The sequence below is a fragment of the Syngnathus floridae genome, chromosome 11, assembly GCF_059516105.1.
Source record: "Syngnathus floridae isolate MCC-2025c chromosome 11, RoL_Sflo_1.0, whole genome shotgun sequence".
In the NCBI taxonomy this organism is placed as follows: domain Eukaryota; kingdom Metazoa; phylum Chordata; class Actinopteri; order Syngnathiformes; family Syngnathidae; genus Syngnathus; species Syngnathus floridae.
The window spans coordinates 10,995,697-11,012,643 of record NC_142423.1 but is presented as its reverse complement, the minus strand read 5'-3'; the positions used below and the strand labels follow the sequence as shown (position 1 = coordinate 11,012,643).

The 16,947-nt window shown below is 42.7% G+C and overlaps 3 protein-coding genes across 20 annotated transcripts in view; 1 reads left to right on the top strand and 2 right to left on the bottom strand.

Annotated features, from left to right (window-relative positions):
- The first annotated feature begins 261 nt into the window (after positions 1-261).
- LOC148391060 (neuromedin-U receptor 1-like) overlaps positions 262-16,947 on the top strand; it is a 21,480-nt gene continuing 4,794 nt past the window's right edge. For 6 of the 18 annotated variants that reach the window (XR_015861276.1, XR_015861275.1, XR_015861273.1 and 3 more), the window contains exons 1-5: positions 262-352; positions 1,914-2,149; positions 11,861-11,955; positions 13,746-14,682; positions 15,221-15,628. Coding sequence is in view for 4 of the 18 variants with exons in the window: in XM_088389483.1 (XP_088245609.1) it covers positions 13,794-14,682; positions 15,221-15,627 (1,296 nt within the window). In the remaining 14 variants the exon portion in view is untranslated. Of the gene's footprint in view, positions 353-1,913; positions 2,150-11,860; positions 11,956-13,745; positions 14,683-15,220; positions 16,742-16,947 lie in introns of those variants that run through there. The other 12 variants (XR_015861270.1, XR_015861269.1, XR_015861268.1 and 9 more) reach the window with 7 other exon arrangements.
- LOC148391062 (guanylate cyclase activator 2B-like) lies at positions 1,302-2,764 on the bottom strand. Its single transcript, XM_088389487.1, has 3 exons — positions 2,628-2,764; positions 1,910-2,102; positions 1,302-1,418 (listed from the first exon to the last, which is right to left on the bottom strand). Exons 1-3 carry the CDS (start codon positions 2,688-2,690, stop codon positions 1,348-1,350), a joined length of 327 nt encoding a protein of 108 aa, XP_088245613.1. The 5' UTR covers positions 2,691-2,764; the 3' UTR covers positions 1,302-1,347.
- LOC148391061 (guanylate cyclase activator 2B-like) lies at positions 3,747-5,142 on the bottom strand. The gene is made up of 3 exons (XM_088389488.1): positions 4,987-5,142; positions 4,720-4,909; positions 3,747-4,109 (listed from the first exon to the last, which is right to left on the bottom strand). Exons 1-3 carry the CDS (start codon positions 5,059-5,061, stop codon positions 4,051-4,053), a joined length of 324 nt encoding a protein of 107 aa, XP_088245614.1. The 5' UTR covers positions 5,062-5,142; the 3' UTR covers positions 3,747-4,050.

The following is a 16,947-nucleotide window of genomic DNA, read 5'->3' as shown; positions in this document are numbered from 1 at the left end:
AACTATCGATACAAATGTTTTCATTTGATTGAAGGCAATGGCGTTAACCACTTGACCAGAGCCTGCTCGGAAACAAAAGGAGATTTGGTCATATTGACAGGGTATCCATCCAAACATGTTCGGTGTTCAAAGTTTCAACGGATAGTCCGAAGCAACCCTTTCCACAGTAGTCACCATGACAGGCGACCACCTGGTGGCGTCAGTGTGCCGAGCGCCGTTGGACGATCAGGAGAAGAAGATTTGAATTGATGGATGTGACGTCAGGGCTTTAGGTAAATTGAAGACAGGTGTGCTTAAGGGGAGTTACCATATGCGGGTGCCACCCAGCGCGTGGCGGTGGACGGTTTCTCAGGTAAGCTCGCATGCTAGCAAATGTCATCTCTTCAAGAGTGTGTGTATTTTTTGTTTTTAAATCCTAAATACTTTGGCTTCCTCTCATATAAAAAGTGCTCATGTTGAGGATGTTGAAGATAGGTGTGAATGCTTATTTATTCATAGGTGTCTGGTGATGAATATCTGACAGAAGCATCCTATTGTATAATCTTGATAAGACGCTACTCAACTACAAACTCTTCAGCTCGGTCGAACTGATCCAAATTAATGGCAAAGAGGAACACCCTAAATATGCAACGATGTGCTGACTGTGTCAAGAAAAAAAACGAGTCGATGCTGCCCTCTGGTGTTTAAGTAGCACAACTGACATTCCCCAAATAAAAGAGCGTGCAACGATCCAATCGCCTTAGGTACTATGACACCAGTTTTTAACTTGTTTATTCATTTACTTGTTTAAAATACACACTTACCGCAAAAAGCTGGGCTCGTCCGGGATTTGAACCCGTGACCTCTCGCACCCTAAGCGAGAATCATACCCCCAACGAGCCACGCCGCCGAAGGGGATCCTATTTTTATATAAAGTCAAACTTTTTCTGTTATTGTACAATAAAACTGATCACTACTTGACAAATGTACTGTACTCATAATTAAAAAAACATAACATTTTAAACTTTAATTTACACAAAAACGAGCAATCCTGCCTCCTGTTCCCAATTGTACCCAATGTGAACCAAATAATGACCTTAGAATACAACCTTAAACCTTTAATGTGGTTTCACCACTATAAGCAAATATACAGTAGAAAATGTCAAATCCAAGGGAACCAGCAATCAGGTATGCAAAAAAAGCACATTTTATCATGAAGACATTACCATAAATGCATTAAGAGGCCACCATAATATGAGAGTTGACCATTAAAAAGAATCATTGCAATTCTGGAAAGTAAAAAAAAACAGGACAAAGTATCATTATTTTCTTGTTGCTTGCAGATGATTATTTATTACAAAGTCAGCCTCAGCGCAGACAGCCAAAGCACGAGGGGTTGACGCATATCTCACACGGGTCAGAAGATATGAGAACATTCACTAGAAAGGACAAAAACGACCAAATGTCATAATTGTCGTCGAGAAAGGTCTTCAAAGTATTCTCCCCACCGACTAACAACATCCCGAGTTGAGGTCCGCAGCACCCAATCTCCTGTTAACGGTGCACTTCTTCCCCTTACTGAGACCTCGGATGGAGGACCAGGAGTTCCATCCATAATTCGGTTTCCATGGTCTTACCAAATTATTAAAGTAGGTAATTTTACAAGAATTATTTTGGGCAATTTTACAAGAAAAATAAAATAACCAATAATATTATTACAGAATTATATAATAGTTTTGTTTTTTTTTTAAGAAAATGTGATTGTTCTGTGGGAATGCACTTTACATTTTATGAGAAAAATGTCCTCATAATACAAGAATAAAGTACAATGTACTAAAATTAAGCTGCAATACTTAACATTTTTTTTTATATTTGTTTCTCCGAACTTATTATTTATCCCCCCACTGACTGAGTCTTCGCTTATGTTTACCAAGTCTGGAGAAGACCCTGGCAGCACCTTGGCCTCGGCACACGGGATAAAAGACCCGTGGCAAGACGGGGTCGGCGCACACGGCAAGCACCCTACGGCTGCGAGCGAGCTGGGGACCGAGACGCGCTCCCGCCCTGTCCATCAAGGCCTTCAGCTGCTTCACGGCCTCTAAGGGGAAGCTTCTGTCACCATCCTGCGAGAAGAAAGAGTTCAGGTTCAAAAGCATTCTTCATACATCAGGTGTGTGCTTTGTGTGAATGGGCAAACAAAAAAAAAGGCATAAGACAAAGTTGAACATGACAACTGGACACCTTGTTTGTGGATTGGAATGTCAAGTGAGATTTCGAACTAAGTGTTGATTGCACCGTGCAAACATGGCGTACGTGCACAATTTTTGTTTTTTCAAGCAAACCTTTGGACCTTGCACTTTTTGAACGAGCAAATGAACGAACAAAAGATTAAACTAACTAGTTAACTCGCTAACTAACTCAATAAATAAAATTCACTAAAGGATTGTGTCCTGATTCCCCCTTCACAAAACCACAATCATTATACAAAACATTTTTTTTTCAACTGGAATACTGTTCTAAGAGCAGGGCAACAATTTTGCAGTGTTAGCATGAAAGAAGCTTTAAGTCGTTAATGAATTGATCTGTTATATAAGTTAGTTATATAATGTGTAAAATCACAGCTCTTCATTAACTCCAAAAATACATACCTTGACTTGCACACACAAAGCTGTACTGCACAACAGCAAGATGACAGCCACCACACTTTTCATGGCGAGAGAGATGAGGACCAAAACGCAGAGATGCTTTTAGTGCGTGTTTTTCTTCTCGTGTGCCTCCTGCAGGGCGGCGCCGATGCTTATAAAAGGCGTGGAGAGGCTTAGGAATGATTGATTTATACCAGGAATGAAGGCGTGTGTGTAAATAAAACTCATCGGGGTACTCTTGGATCCTTACGAGTAGTCTAACTACTGCCCTAATGGCATCTCTGCATTTGTTCATCCAGTCAAAGGGAAGTTTCACTGTTGACTTTAGCTTCCAAAGGGTCATCATCATCCTCATTATCATATATTTTTTTTAATAGACACTTTCCACATGCAAAATCTAAGCGAGCCAAGGAGAAAATATGTTTAGTAGAATATAATAGTAAATCTTCTGAGGTGCCTTGTGAACAGAGAAGGTAAACCACCCGTAACGTAATTTTTACTGTATTATCACTTAATGGACAGCATTGGCGTGTCGTGAAGACGAAGTGGTCGCGATGGCAATTTTTCAAATCTCTAAGCACATTCCTGCTGCAAGGCTGTTTATTGCAAGTTTGTTTATTTCATCTCTGCTGCAAGTTTGAAATATTGCAAGCAGTGAAATCTAGTGATTTATTGGAAAGGGAAAACAATATTGACTCTCTGAAAATCGTAGGTGTGCCAGAGCCAATCCCAGCTATCTTTGGATAGTAAGCGCGGTTAATGCTGAAGTGGTTGCCAGCCAATCGCAGGCCACATATACGACAAACAACACTTGGAGTCACACCCATGAAAAACATGCAAACACAACTGAACTTAAATCGTACTGTCCCACTTTTAGAGTATATTGAAATGGCACTGAGTTTATGCAGGCTATCGTTTTGTAGTTTGCATTGATTTTTTTGTTTCCTTATTCAGACCTTTATCCATGACCGGCTTAGATGGAGCAGAAAAGAAAATGGTTTATCCGAGTGTGTGTTGAATAGATGTGTCAGCAGAGTGCAAACATTCGCTTTGTGTAAAACAAAAAGTGCTTGTTCCGCTTCATTCGTCTATAGATGTTAGAAAGACACAGATACGAATAGGTGACTTGCAGTGCACACAGTTTTATTCCAAACAACAACATAGAAGAGGATGTTTAAATAGGCACACAAAGCATGGTAAGATAGAAATTTAACAAAAAACTATTTCAAATATAAAACTAATGACAAAAAAGATATATATTTTTTTGTTTGTTTTCTTAAGTAACAGTTTGAGTTTAAAAGCTCCTTATGGATTCCTGGTCTACTTTTGGCCCTTTTTTTCTTCTTTAAGAACTTGTTTTTTTAATAAAGGACATGAAGACATGAAAGATACAAATAAGGAAATAAAGCACATATGTGGTGTCGGCTTAGCAGCCGCTGCAGGCAGCAAAGGCGCAAACCTCGCAGACGTCCAGCGGCACCAATGCTGCAACAAGGAGAATAAAACCAGTTAGCAATGATGTTAGCATCTAAAGTACATTGCCATCCACAGGTATAGGATATTGTGAAAGAAGTCACCTGACACTGAAAACTTTTTTAAATTGTCCATGCATGTGGATGTCAATGCTCTCTTGCCAAAAGTTTGCATAGTTCAACTAAAGACTAAAAAGGTTTGGATGTGAGGGTAACCAGTCTCAATTAGCTCCAGCTCTCATGTAATTAGATCAAATGTTGTGCCAAATATAAAAGTAACGTTTATGATGACTTACAGGTAATGAAAAGCCCACAAATTCCTTTTCAATCAAAAAACAATCAAAATTACTTTTACAATAGATATTAGGTAAGATTTAGCCGACTGAAAAGTAGTTTTTTTACAAACCTGTCCAAAACACCACTTTTTGAATTACTATGAAAGTAAAAACCCAGATAAGGTCTTTGAGTTTCCACCCACTCCCTTTGAACATGTAAACAACTTCTACAATAGATCATTTCTTTCTTTCCAAAGATCTTAAACATTTCATGTAATATTTGTATGTTCAATAAACCAATGAAAAAAAAAATCTACCCATCTCGTGTATAATAATGAGGATCCTCACCTAGTCTGGCGAGTGATGCCGACGCCCCCTTCTGCTTGCACAGGGGCAGCAGCTCCTGGGGCAGCATGGGCTCCTCGCACATGGATGCCGAGCTGGCCCGCATCCGCGGGTTCAGCACCGGCGTCCTGGCGCTCTCAAACATCTCCTGGAGTCTCTTGACGGCTTCCAAGGAGAAGGACAAACCGTTCTCCTGAGGGGAGACACAAGAAGAACTTTGAGGTCCTGCTATCTCCTGAGGATGACTATCAACTTTGGTTTCTCACTTACCTCCACCTGCACGGCTTCAGAGCTCTGGCCCATGACCAGAAGTAAGAAAGCGACGCAAGCGAGTGTGATCTTCATTTCTGCAGTGTTGATCTTGGCAGTGTCTGCTTGTTTCTCTGGGACCAAGGCACCTTTTTAAATCCTTACTCCATGTGACATGAGGTGTGGCCAATGGGAGCAAAGTTTTCTCACGGGTTAATAAGTAGCGTCGCCATAAATTCTGCTGCAGCCAATCAACTTGTTACTAGAAACGCTGCTTGTGTCAATAACGTCTGATCCAATGACGTATCGTGCGTCAAAACTTTTTGCCTGAACACACAGGATGCAGTTTATTGCAATGTGTAATTATGTGAACTTGATGTTTCACCCCATAGCTACTGTTGCTGAGTCAGACAAACTTAAGTAGGTCTTTGGAGAACGTCATCCATCCTGTTTTATTTTTTATAGCTCTTTATCCCAGGGGGAGACGTGAGATTCAAGCTGGACTGAGCACTCATCAATCAGGCCACATCCATAAAGCCATATGACCACAAAGCTTTATTGAGGGTCTGTAATTTTGGATTTTAGAAATGAAACAACTAATAATACATCTGACTAAAGTGGCAAAACTGATTTTTGAGGAATTCAAAGAGCTCCTTCTGGGGACTCCATCGTTCTACTGGGTGACTTCAATGCTCACGTGGGCAATGACAGTGAGACCTGGAAGGGTGTGATTGGGAGGAACGCCCCCCCCCGATCTGAACCCGAGCGGTGTTCAATTATTGGACTTCTGTGCTCGACATGGATTTTCAATAATGAACACCGCGTTCAAACATAAGGGTGTCCATGTGTGCACTTGGCACCAGGACACCCTAGGCCGCAGTTCGATGATTGACTTTGTAGTCGCGTCATCGGATTTGCGGCCGCATGTTTTGGACACTCTGGTGAAGAGAGGGGCGGAGCTGTCAACTGATCACCACCTGGTGGTGGGTTGGCTCCGATGGTGGGGAAGATGCCGGTCCGACCTGGCAGACCCAAACGTTCTGTGAGGGTCTGCTGGGAATGTCTGGCAGAATCCCCTGTCAGGAAGAGCTTCAACTCCCACCTCCGGCAGAGCTTTTCCCACGTCCCGGGGGAGGCGGGGGATATTGAGTCCGAGTGGACTCAACCAGCCCAACCAGTCCACATGTGTTTTGTGGACTTGGAGAAGGCGTTCGACGTGTCCCTCGGGAGGTCCTGTGGAGGGTGCTTCGGGAGTACGGGGTCCGAGCCAACTGATAAGGGCGGTTCGGTCCCTGTATCACCGATGCCAGAGTCTGGTCCGCATTTCCGGCAGTAAGTCGGATTCGTTCCCAGTGAGGGTTGGACTCCGCCAAGGCTGCCCTTTGTCACCGATTCTGTTCATAATTTTTATGGACAGAATTTCTAGGCGCAGCCGAGGCGTTGAGGGGGTCCGGTTTGGGGACCTCAGCATTGCGTCTCTGCTTTTTGCAGATGACGTGGTGCTGTTGGCTTCTTTAGGCCGTGATCTCCAGCTCTCGCTGGAACGGTTCGCAGCCGAGTGTGAAGCGGTCGGGATGAGGGTCAGCACCTCCAAATCCGAGTCCATGGTCCTTGAGGAGTTCAAGTATCTTGGAGTCTTGTTCACGAGTGAGGGGAGGATGGAGCGCGAGATCGACAGGCGGATCGGTGCAGCGTCGGCAGTAATGCGGACCCTGTACCGGTCCGTTGTGGTGAATAGAGAGCTGAGCCAAAAGGCAAAGCTCTCAATTTACAGGTCGATTTACGCTCCTACCCTCACCTATGGTCACGAGCTATGGGTCGTGACCGAAAGAACGAGATCCCGGATACAAGCGGCCGAAATGAGTTTTCTCCGCAGGATGTCCGGGCTCTCCCTTAGAGATAGGGTGAGAAGCTCAGTCATCCGGGAGAGACTGGGAATAGAGTCGCTACTCCTCCACGTTGAGAGGAGCCAGAAGAGGTGGCTCGGGCATCTTATCAGGATGCCTCCTGGCCGCCTCCCTGGGGAGGTGTTCCGGGCATGTACCGGGGACGACCTAGGACGCGCTGGAGAAACTCTCAGCTGGCCTGGGAACGCCTTGGGATCCCCCGGGATGAGCTGGATGAAGTGGCTGGGGAGGGGGAGTCTGGGAGTCCCTCCTAAAGCTGCTGCCCCCGCGACCCGACCCCGGATAAGCGGAAGATGGACGGACGGATGGATGGATGGATGACTACCACCAAATAATTTTATGCAGAGCCTGATTGCCTTTGGGGTTGGGTTCTCCAAGTACCTAGTTTTTAATTTTAAATTTTAAAATTTCGTTTTTTTTCAAGTGACTTTTTGACACGTATCAGGGCGGCACAAATAATAAACTTGTTTTTTTACCATTAGTGTTCAGACAGTGAAAAAGTAGTTTTTATTTCTTCTTGTCCTAGTGTTTCTTTGCCACTTGGAAGATTGATTTTGAGGGGAACTTGGGTTTTTAACTTCTTGAAATCGAAAAATACAATTTTCATTGTAATACTGCCTTGCTGTCTTGCTTCTCTGCTTTTGGCCGTCTTGCTTCTCTTCTTTTGGTTTCTCAACCACAAATATTTGTAACAAATATGCCTGCTATAATTAAACTTCATATTCATTGTTTCAGGCACTAATTGTTTTTCTCATCTCATGGTTTTGACATTCTTGTGCAGCCAACCTATTTTTTTTTTTTTTTTTACAGAAGCTATAAAGATGACAAGCTCAATCGAGTTACATAATAGTCAGAGATTTTTGAACACTCATATCATCCTTGATTATCAAAATAAACAATACCATTAGTTCCCATGCTACTGTAGTGCTGTATATTGTCAAATGTAAGGCAAAAGTACACAACATATAAAAGGTGACAGTAATTACTTAAAGCACAGAATCTAAATGCAGAATAGAGTCGTATACATTTTATAGCATTTTCTTTGCTCTGTAAAATGTCAAGCCTCACCATGTGACTTTCAATGAGACCCAACCCGGCAAGTTTTTTACAATGCCATAAAAATCAAATTAAACTCTTGGATTTTTTTCTTTTTTCTTGTTAATAAATCATCGTTTATTTCATCCCACAGGCACTGTCAAATTTGGGTATACTAAATCCATAGGATGCACACACACATGCACGCACATTTTCATTTACAAAAATCACTCTCACACTAATAATGTCCTTGTCGTTGCCATAGTAACCTCCAAGACCAACTGTTGCGGCAGTGGCAGAGGAGAAGCATGCCAGGACATCTCTTGTATTGCTGACGTCAAGATTAAAATACTCTTGCCATGTGTGACTTATCTAATAAGTAGTGTGAAAATATTGTTAGATTACTGCAAAGGGACATAGTTTGCATTTTTAGGCACCCAACTCTGGGGCTTCCTTGCCCTCACTTAAATGCTCCAAAAGAGTACTTAAGTTTCACGTTGCAAGTGATGTATATACACGTCCAAATTAAGTTCATCCAAAGAAACCAAATGATTATTTTTTGGAGTGCACACAACTCCATTGTCATTTTTAAATGGAAAAGGAAAAAAAAAAAAATCCATCACAAACTTCAGATGAAGCACTTAACTCAGCATGTCAGCTAATTTCCACGCATTCACACAGTTTTCCACCTTGCAGCGCTCAGCAATCACCGAACTCATGAAATCTAAGCCATCCATCCACCTATCGACTGGACTCCCTCCCCACACAACATCCACTCCTCACTGGAATGCACCGCTGCCATCTTTTTAGTTCTGAAAGAGAAAAAAAATGGTGCCGATGCCTCCAACCTCAACAACAACAATCCACTTTTCAGTTCTGGAATTCTCCCAAAAGTTATATTCTCAACAATCACCCTTGAATGGAGTGGACTTATATGGTGCATTAGCTACACCACATGGTGCCCAAAGCGCTTTCCAAATCCTCACAACACTCCCATTCCTTTCCAGTCGCATCCTTCTCTGACACTTCTGGTGTGCCTCAGGGATCTGTCCTGGGGCCTCTCCCCATCATCTACTTCTTCCACATGTTCTATTCACTTTCTTGGCGACATTGATAACACCTAGTCCCCACTAAAGTCTTGTCCACTTTACCAGCAGCACCACTGCCTATGCTTGGGCTGCGATTATATTTTCTTTTATTAAAGATTAATCATCTCCACTAGATAAACTACACACAGTTATCGCATAGGTGTGACTGACTTATCTGCTTTGGAAAATGAGCCAGAATTGTCACCTTGGCCTAGACAATTAGAGCAGTACGCGTTCCTCGAGATAGCTATTATTAGGCGGCTGCATTGATCATGTTTGGTTATAATTGCGGTTTACGTCTTTTGTTTGAATGTGTCTAAAACGTATACAAGTCAATTCCAGCGTATTACACGGTCCAATAATTGCACCTGCATGTTCCAAGCATACTACATATGGCTTTAACACTGCTAACTCCAAGTAAATTTATGGCTTTAATTATCAACAGTTGGGTTGAAAGCCATTGTGTATTGTTGTAAAACAAGATGGACGAGGGAGCAAAACATTTGGCAACAATGAGGCTAACATCACAGAGCGCCCAAGTGAAATTAACTGGACGAACTACAGATCGTGAAAGCTCGATAGAAGGAAAGGAAGTTGCTATATTAGGAGTTACTAATCTCATCAGCCGTTTGACAGTTTTGTCACATCTGTTTACTACACTACACTAATATGAAGCCATAACTAAAGCCTAGTTTTAAAACCTTAATTTAAAATCCCGACCCTTTCTTGAATCCCTGCTTTAAACCTGCTTCTAACACCGAGCGACACAGCCAAACACCTGCACAGTGTGCAATTATGCCTCAGGTTAATGTACCTCACCAATCCCATCTACCTGCTGGAGGATGGCCCATAATGTCACCGCAAACTGAATTTATTTCCGCAACAATATTGCAAAGCTTGAGCGATGAGATTAAAATTAACTAATTTTATTCATATGGTAAATGGGCTGCATTTATATTGTGCTTTTATGTACACCACATGGTGCTCAAAGCACACATTCACACACACACACTCATACATCAATGGGCACCAATGCCATGCAAGGGAGCAATTTGGGGTTTAGTGTCTTGCTCAAGGACACTTTGATGACAATGACAATGGATTTTTAAAATGTTATAATCAGTACAAGAAACCTGACAGCATTATTTGCAAGTTTATGAACAGAATCTACTTGCAAATCCAAACACAAGCTTCAACACTGTATTTAAAATTCCACTATTAGCTTGGAACCTAAATTTGAAACTGTAACCATTTTTTTTACAACCCAGGTTTGTTAAATTTAACTGCAGAATAAAACTATACAGACCACAACATACAATGAGTCTTTTTATTTTCGTTAGCAACCTTGTTAGCGTTCTCAACCTCGGGAATTCCTGGGGGTATGATTGAAATTCTGTATGGTGCGTCATCCCATAAAACACACCCAAGATTTCATTACCTTGTCACTGTCACTAACATTGCAGTGTCCTGGTTACAATCATACCAGTTAAAATGACACAAAGTGGTCAAGGTCAGTTAAGTTATGTGAACCAGTCTGCGTTCCCCATATGTCCATATTTTAATGCTTTTATGGAGGTAACAAAACAAACAGCACTTGGCTTGTTGTATTTTCACACAGGCCCGTATTGTATTTGCTTTTATCGTAAATCATCACTTACGCAGCTTTTACGTCAGGCCAAGATTACAGTTTGACAGATACTCATGAAGGTACATCCGAATGCTGGTGGAATTGAGTTTATATTTTATAGGGCGATGTTTATTGCAAGGCTGAAGCGCCATCTTTTTAGCAAGGAACTATATTGGCGTCGAGGGGCTTCATTTTGACAATAAAGTGATCTTGTGTGGCGTTGGTGGGGCCTTCAGTTACTTGCACATTTTCGTTTTACTTAGCAAGGCTCTGAAAAATGTTTGTACCTGCCATAAGTAAAAAAAAAAAAAAATACAATTTAAATAATCTGACTAGGAAAAAATGCGCAAGAATCACTTTCAGTATGGTTACGTTCACACCGCAGGTCTTAATGCTCAATATAGAATTTCTGATGGAAATTCCATTTTTTTAAATTTTTTTTTTTTTTTTTTAGTAAGCCTCCACATTCTATATACATTAGTTTGTGTCCCCAAAGTGACCCACATACGCAACAGAAACGTCATTTGCATATCTTTTTACTCTCTCTCATTCCCATAGAGGAGCAATTTGGGAAGAGGTGAATATATAGTATTTAGGGAGACTGGCGTTGTAACCTACAGCTATGACATTTTAGAAAAAAAAACAAAACCATCTGTTGCTGAACCATAATTTACATAATTATAACATAAAAAATCTCATTCATATTATTACTATTATTATTGAAATTATTGAAATTTAAACTACTATCGCAATTATTGAAAAAAAAAAACCCGGCAGATTCGCAATCACTGCACAAAAAATCTAAAAAGGTTGATATGTGCAAAGCGACTGAAGAGAGTCAATTGACTTTCTTGATTTGCCCTCTCATTAGTAGTTAGTATAGCACAACCTGTTGCTTCAGCATGCCATGCTGGAGAGTGGACGCTACAGTTAAAAAAAAAAAAAAAAAAAAGGCTGTACCGTTTGATTCTTTAATTTAGCCTGTAAACAACCCGCATTTCAGCATCAGCTTGATTTTATTCATACATCTTTTAGGGATACCTGCACCACATCATCCCTCTGACTCTCTCTCTCTCTCTCTCTCTCTCTCTCTCTCTCTCTCTCTCTCTCTCTCTCTCTCTCTCTCTCTCTCTCTCTCTCTCTCTCTCTCTCTCTCTCTCTCTCTCTCTCTCTCTCTCTCTCTCTCTCTCTCTCTCTCTCTCTCTCTCTCTTTCTCTCTCCTCTGTACGACATGGTAGGTTGGGAGGATGCGCATCGTCTGCTTTCTTCTGCCAACCACTATTGCATGTGAGCACGTCAAAAGGAGACACTTTAAGAGCTACAGAGTCAGAAGGTGAGTTTTAATTCATAAAATGTACTTAATTTATCTTTTAGTGCCTATCTGGATTGTTCTTTTATTGACCCTTTAAGATATTCAGGAGGAAATCGTTTTTACTGATCAATTGTAATTCGGCTTCAGTGATCTAAAGCACAATACCTTAACATGCAGGTTTAGTTTCACTTTCAAAGACTCGAGATTCAATTGTGCATTATGAACATGAGGCAGCCTAATGAATCTTGAGGTGAAGGGAAAAATAAAGTGATTGGCATCTACTAGAGCAGGGAATCAAATTTTAATCATCCTCAAAACGTCGCCGGTTCGGAGCTCATTAGTGTGTTGGGGAAAGAGAATATTGCATTCCAACATCAGGCACTTTCTTTTACTTCCCATTAAACGGAACCAAATGAGGAAAAAGGTTTCTCTCCCTCGAATGGATTCGAAAATTTCTCGTTTGACTTTCTCTGTGGAAACAGTGGTTTAGACTTCAGAAATGTTGGGTTTAAATGTCAGCTTTCCCCGAATGGACTCTTAGATACTGTCCAGTTTTATATCACATCACAAAAACATGCTCCTTAGCTTTATGGGGCAATTGGAATTGTCGATCGGTGTGAAGCCAAGGACATAGAGGATTTTGCTCCGCTCAGCACCACTGAAAGCAGGATGGAAACAAAAGGCAAAATGGAAAGCACAGGAAGAAAAGTCAACCCCCCACAGTGCAGGCCTGAGTCAAGCCTTAAAGCCGGAACCTGTTCAGTGTGACGTAAATGCCATTAACCGCAACTCTGCTGTGGTGTCAAAGACGTAGTCAATGAAAGTTCTCTTACTATTTAGACTCACACAAAAGTGACTGAGAGTCATGAGAATCATCGTCAACCATGAACTGTTAGGAGTGGAATGGAGCAGGGCGACCAAATGCAGCTTTGACCAGGGCTTATTGAGGGAAAAGGTAGTTGGAAGGGAGGATGAGGGGAACAAACCAACAGAAGCGGCAAACTAACATAACTTAATGGAGACAGAGGTAACTGACAGATCAACTTGGAGAGAAACTAACCGAACTGAAAGACGAAACAAACGAGTGAGGGGCAGACAGGACTTAAATACATGACAGGTAACAAGAGGCAGGTGTCTGTGAGGTAGCACAGGAGGGGAGGGGCGACGCCAACACAAACCATGGTAACATATAAAACACCCGGGGGTGAGTCATGAATGACTGAGTGAGTCGTGACATGAACACCATTAAATGTGTTCAAAAATGAGACGTCTGACGAATCAACGTGTCTAAAACCACCTTTTGATTTATAGGAAATTTAGTTTTTTTTGGACGTCAGACAGACAGTTCGACAGACAGAATGTTTCAACTATTGGCGTGCATTTGCCGATTTGTTCGTTCCCAGGGCAGTTAATCGATCTCAACTGGACAGCTCTGGTTGATCTCTGGAACGAAGGTAGTGGAGCTACAATTAAGGGGGCGGTAGTGTTTTTGAGGCGAGATCCTTGGATAAGAGGACATCATTGTATGTGGGGATAGCTTGTAAGCTTCTTCTGTTTTGAAATGGTCTTTCAATCTTGACCAAGATGGCTTCTCTCATTCCGCTTTCACATTATGGTCTGTCCTAAGCTTGGGTTGCATGAACTGATGAGGCCTTCTTGGATCAGAAGTGAATATTCCAAGACAACCAGAGCTGTGCATTTGCGATCGAGCCAATGCTCTGAGAAATAAGTGACCTGGATCAATAGCAGCATGTCCGTGACATGACCTTCAAGCATATATATATATATTTTTTTTAATGTTTCTGAAACAGTTCCATGAGAGCAACCTGGCAAAGCATCGTTTCATTCCCAGCCCTGAAATGGATCCCTTTTGGGAAGTTCCCTCGTCAAACATGTCCAGATCGCTTGGCAACGCCAGCATGTCCCCCAACTCCAACGTGGGTAACACCACCAGCACCAGCACCAGCACCAGCACCAGCGCCAGCGCCAGCACCAGCCTTTACACTGAAGCCAATCTCTTGGACATCCTCGGCCCCAAACGCTCTCCCTTCTTCCTCCCGGTGGCCGGCGTCTACTTGGTCATCTTCCTGGTGGGCTTGAGCGGGAACCTTCTGACATGCGCTGTGGTAGCCAAACACAAAAAGATGCGCAACCCGACCAATTTGTACCTTGTCAGCTTGGCTTTATCGGACCTTCTCATGCTGGTCTTCGGGATGCCCATGGAGATCTACGACTTGTGGCAGAACTACCCGTTCCCCTTCGGCACCGGCGGTTGCTACTTCAAGACGTTCATCTTCGAGACCCTCTGCTTTGCGTCCATCCTCAACGTCACGGCCTTAAGTGTGGAGCGATACATCGCCGTAGTGCACCCTCTCAAGACCCGCTATCTAACCACCAAGAGGCACGCCAAGCAGGTCATCGGTGCCGTGTGGGCGGCATCCATGGTGTGCGCCATACCCAACACGTCCCTGCACGGTATCTTCTACCTCCCGGGCTACATGAGGGAGTCGGCCATTTGCACCATCCTAAAACCAGTGTGGATGTACCACACACTGATGCAGATCACCACCGTCTGCTTCTTCTTCATCCCCATGATGGTGATCAGCGTGCTCTACCTCGTGATGGGCGTGCACCTGGGCAGGGAAAGAAGACAGAGGCAAGGCTGCTTTGGGAAGAAATGGGTCAGTGACACCCGTGTGAGCGTCCACAATGAGGGCGGTCGGCGGACAAACGTCATCAAGATGCTCTGTGAGTTCTGAAATTAGGCTTTGAGCTTTTTAATGCCACTTGCAGTTAAATGTCAAGATAAACACCTAGCTTGTGTATTTAAAACAACAAAACAACTTTGCCTTAACAAATGCTCCTGCTAGCTTAATGCTAACACATAATGAGAAACACCATTGACGAGTTAAAACTTAGCACCAATAGTCCCGGTGTTCAAACTCTTAATTTTTTTCTTTGTAGTTATATGCTGAGCGTATTGCTGGGCACATACACCATTTACAATATTTGATTTTGGGGTAAACACGTTTTACTGACGCCAGAATGTTATCTTGTAATCCACACGGCCATTGCCAGGGCATGCGCCCAAAAGACAAAAATGTGGCGAAAGGCATGTTTTCGGTGTCATGGTTATTTGCAGAGGTGTCTCTTGCGAGTGTCGCGGCTTAAAGAGACTTCAGGTATCATTTGTATCAAAGCCCCGTCTGCTGTTGAGTCCACAGCCGTGCAAAACCTGCCATTTTGGAAGTTTCTTTTCAAACTCACCGGTGTCTTCATCTTTCAGCCATCGTGGTGGCAGTGTTCGGCGTCTGTTGGGCGCCTTTCCACATGGAGCGTCTGCTCTGGAGCTCCGTGCGCCAGTGGACCGACCTAATGCACAACATCTACCAGTACGTCCACATTCTGTCGGGGGTGCTCTTCTACCTCAGTTCTGCCGTCAACCCGGTCATCTACAGTCTGGTCTCCACACGCTTCAGAGAGTGCTTTCGAGACCTCGTGTGCTCACAGGTCGGCGCACCCGACTCTCCGCTGCCCCCGAAGAGTCCGCTGGTCCTCTCCACCTCCAGGGTCCAAACCAGAGGTCAGGACTCATTGATCCGCTTACTATCTCCGCCAACAAAGCGGGGACTGGACGCCACGTTACTCTCAAGCGCTTGCCAAGAGACAGCTTGCAAGACTTCAGTGTTCTGAGGTAATATTCCTTTGGCTACAGATTCAGATCCTTACATCTGTTTTACTATGTCATGCTACCTGGACTGTTACGCTGAGTGACACAAAGAGACAACATGGAAAATAATTGAGTATGGCGTACTTACCGGTCAAGGCAATTCAAACTGTCTCAGAAGTTGCGGTTGTGGGATTGCTTCTTTAGCTGTTGCAGCACTGCATCTGTTGGGACTCAGATTTATAGTATTTTCATTTTGCAAGTTGGTAATTATCTTCAAAAACTGTTATGGCTTTAAGACTCAGATAATGTTCATTGGCATTTGTGTACTGTCGACAATTTTTTTCCGTCCATCCATCCATCCATCTTCTAAAGCGCTTAAGGGTCGCAGGTGTGCAAGAGGCATTTTTTTTCTTTTAACCAGGGATCATGATTCATTTCAAATAATTGTTTTCATATAAATGAAAAAAAATAGATAAGTATTCTATTTAAACATACAACACTACTGTGTTACCTTATCATCATTCTTTGGGTGGTGGTTATCATTCATAACCGTGGAAAGGAGAAATCTCACGCACATTTCGATGAGTGTTAACTGTGTGTGACTGGCCTCTTCTGCCGTTATTCAAGCCTAGCCAGGAAGTGAAATGTCATCACAGCAAAATCTGATGCAGTCTGCACTTAATTATCACTACTAATGGAGCGTTGGACTCAAAGGCGACTGAAGGACACCGGGGGACGACTGCATTTGGAAAAGGGCAGATTGTGTGGGTATTTTTTTTTTTCTCGTCTAATGTAAAATTAAATGTGGTTGCCATGATCCTGCTCACTAGTCATGTGCAATTCACCTGTACAATCACTTAGACAAGGGTCTGTGAGGCAATTTTATTTGCTTAATGTAATTGGTTTGTCCAAAAGCACCCTGCATATTCCAGCAGCTCATTTTACATTCCACCTGCTGGTCCCAGGTGAAAAGCACTCAGACGGAGCTGGATCAGATTGAAATAATGTCATTCTTGTTGTGTAGAAAGAAAAAAAAGTCAATGTCATGATTTTCCTTTGAGCTTGTGTTTTGAGTGATCGTGATTGCTGTACAGTAACATGACAAATGACAATACAGTTTAAATGTGGTACATGCAATCGGCATTATTTTCCTTCCCTAAAAGTCAGCAAAGACCTGATTATCCCATGGCTTGATTATCCTTTGGTTAGTTACATAAACGATAGAGCATTAAAAAAAAATACTTAGGACACGATAAAACATAGCTTGAATTAACTTGCTTGTGATTTATCAGAGACTGGAAGTTTATTTCTGCCAAAGTAGATTTAATAGTTAGCCTAGCTTC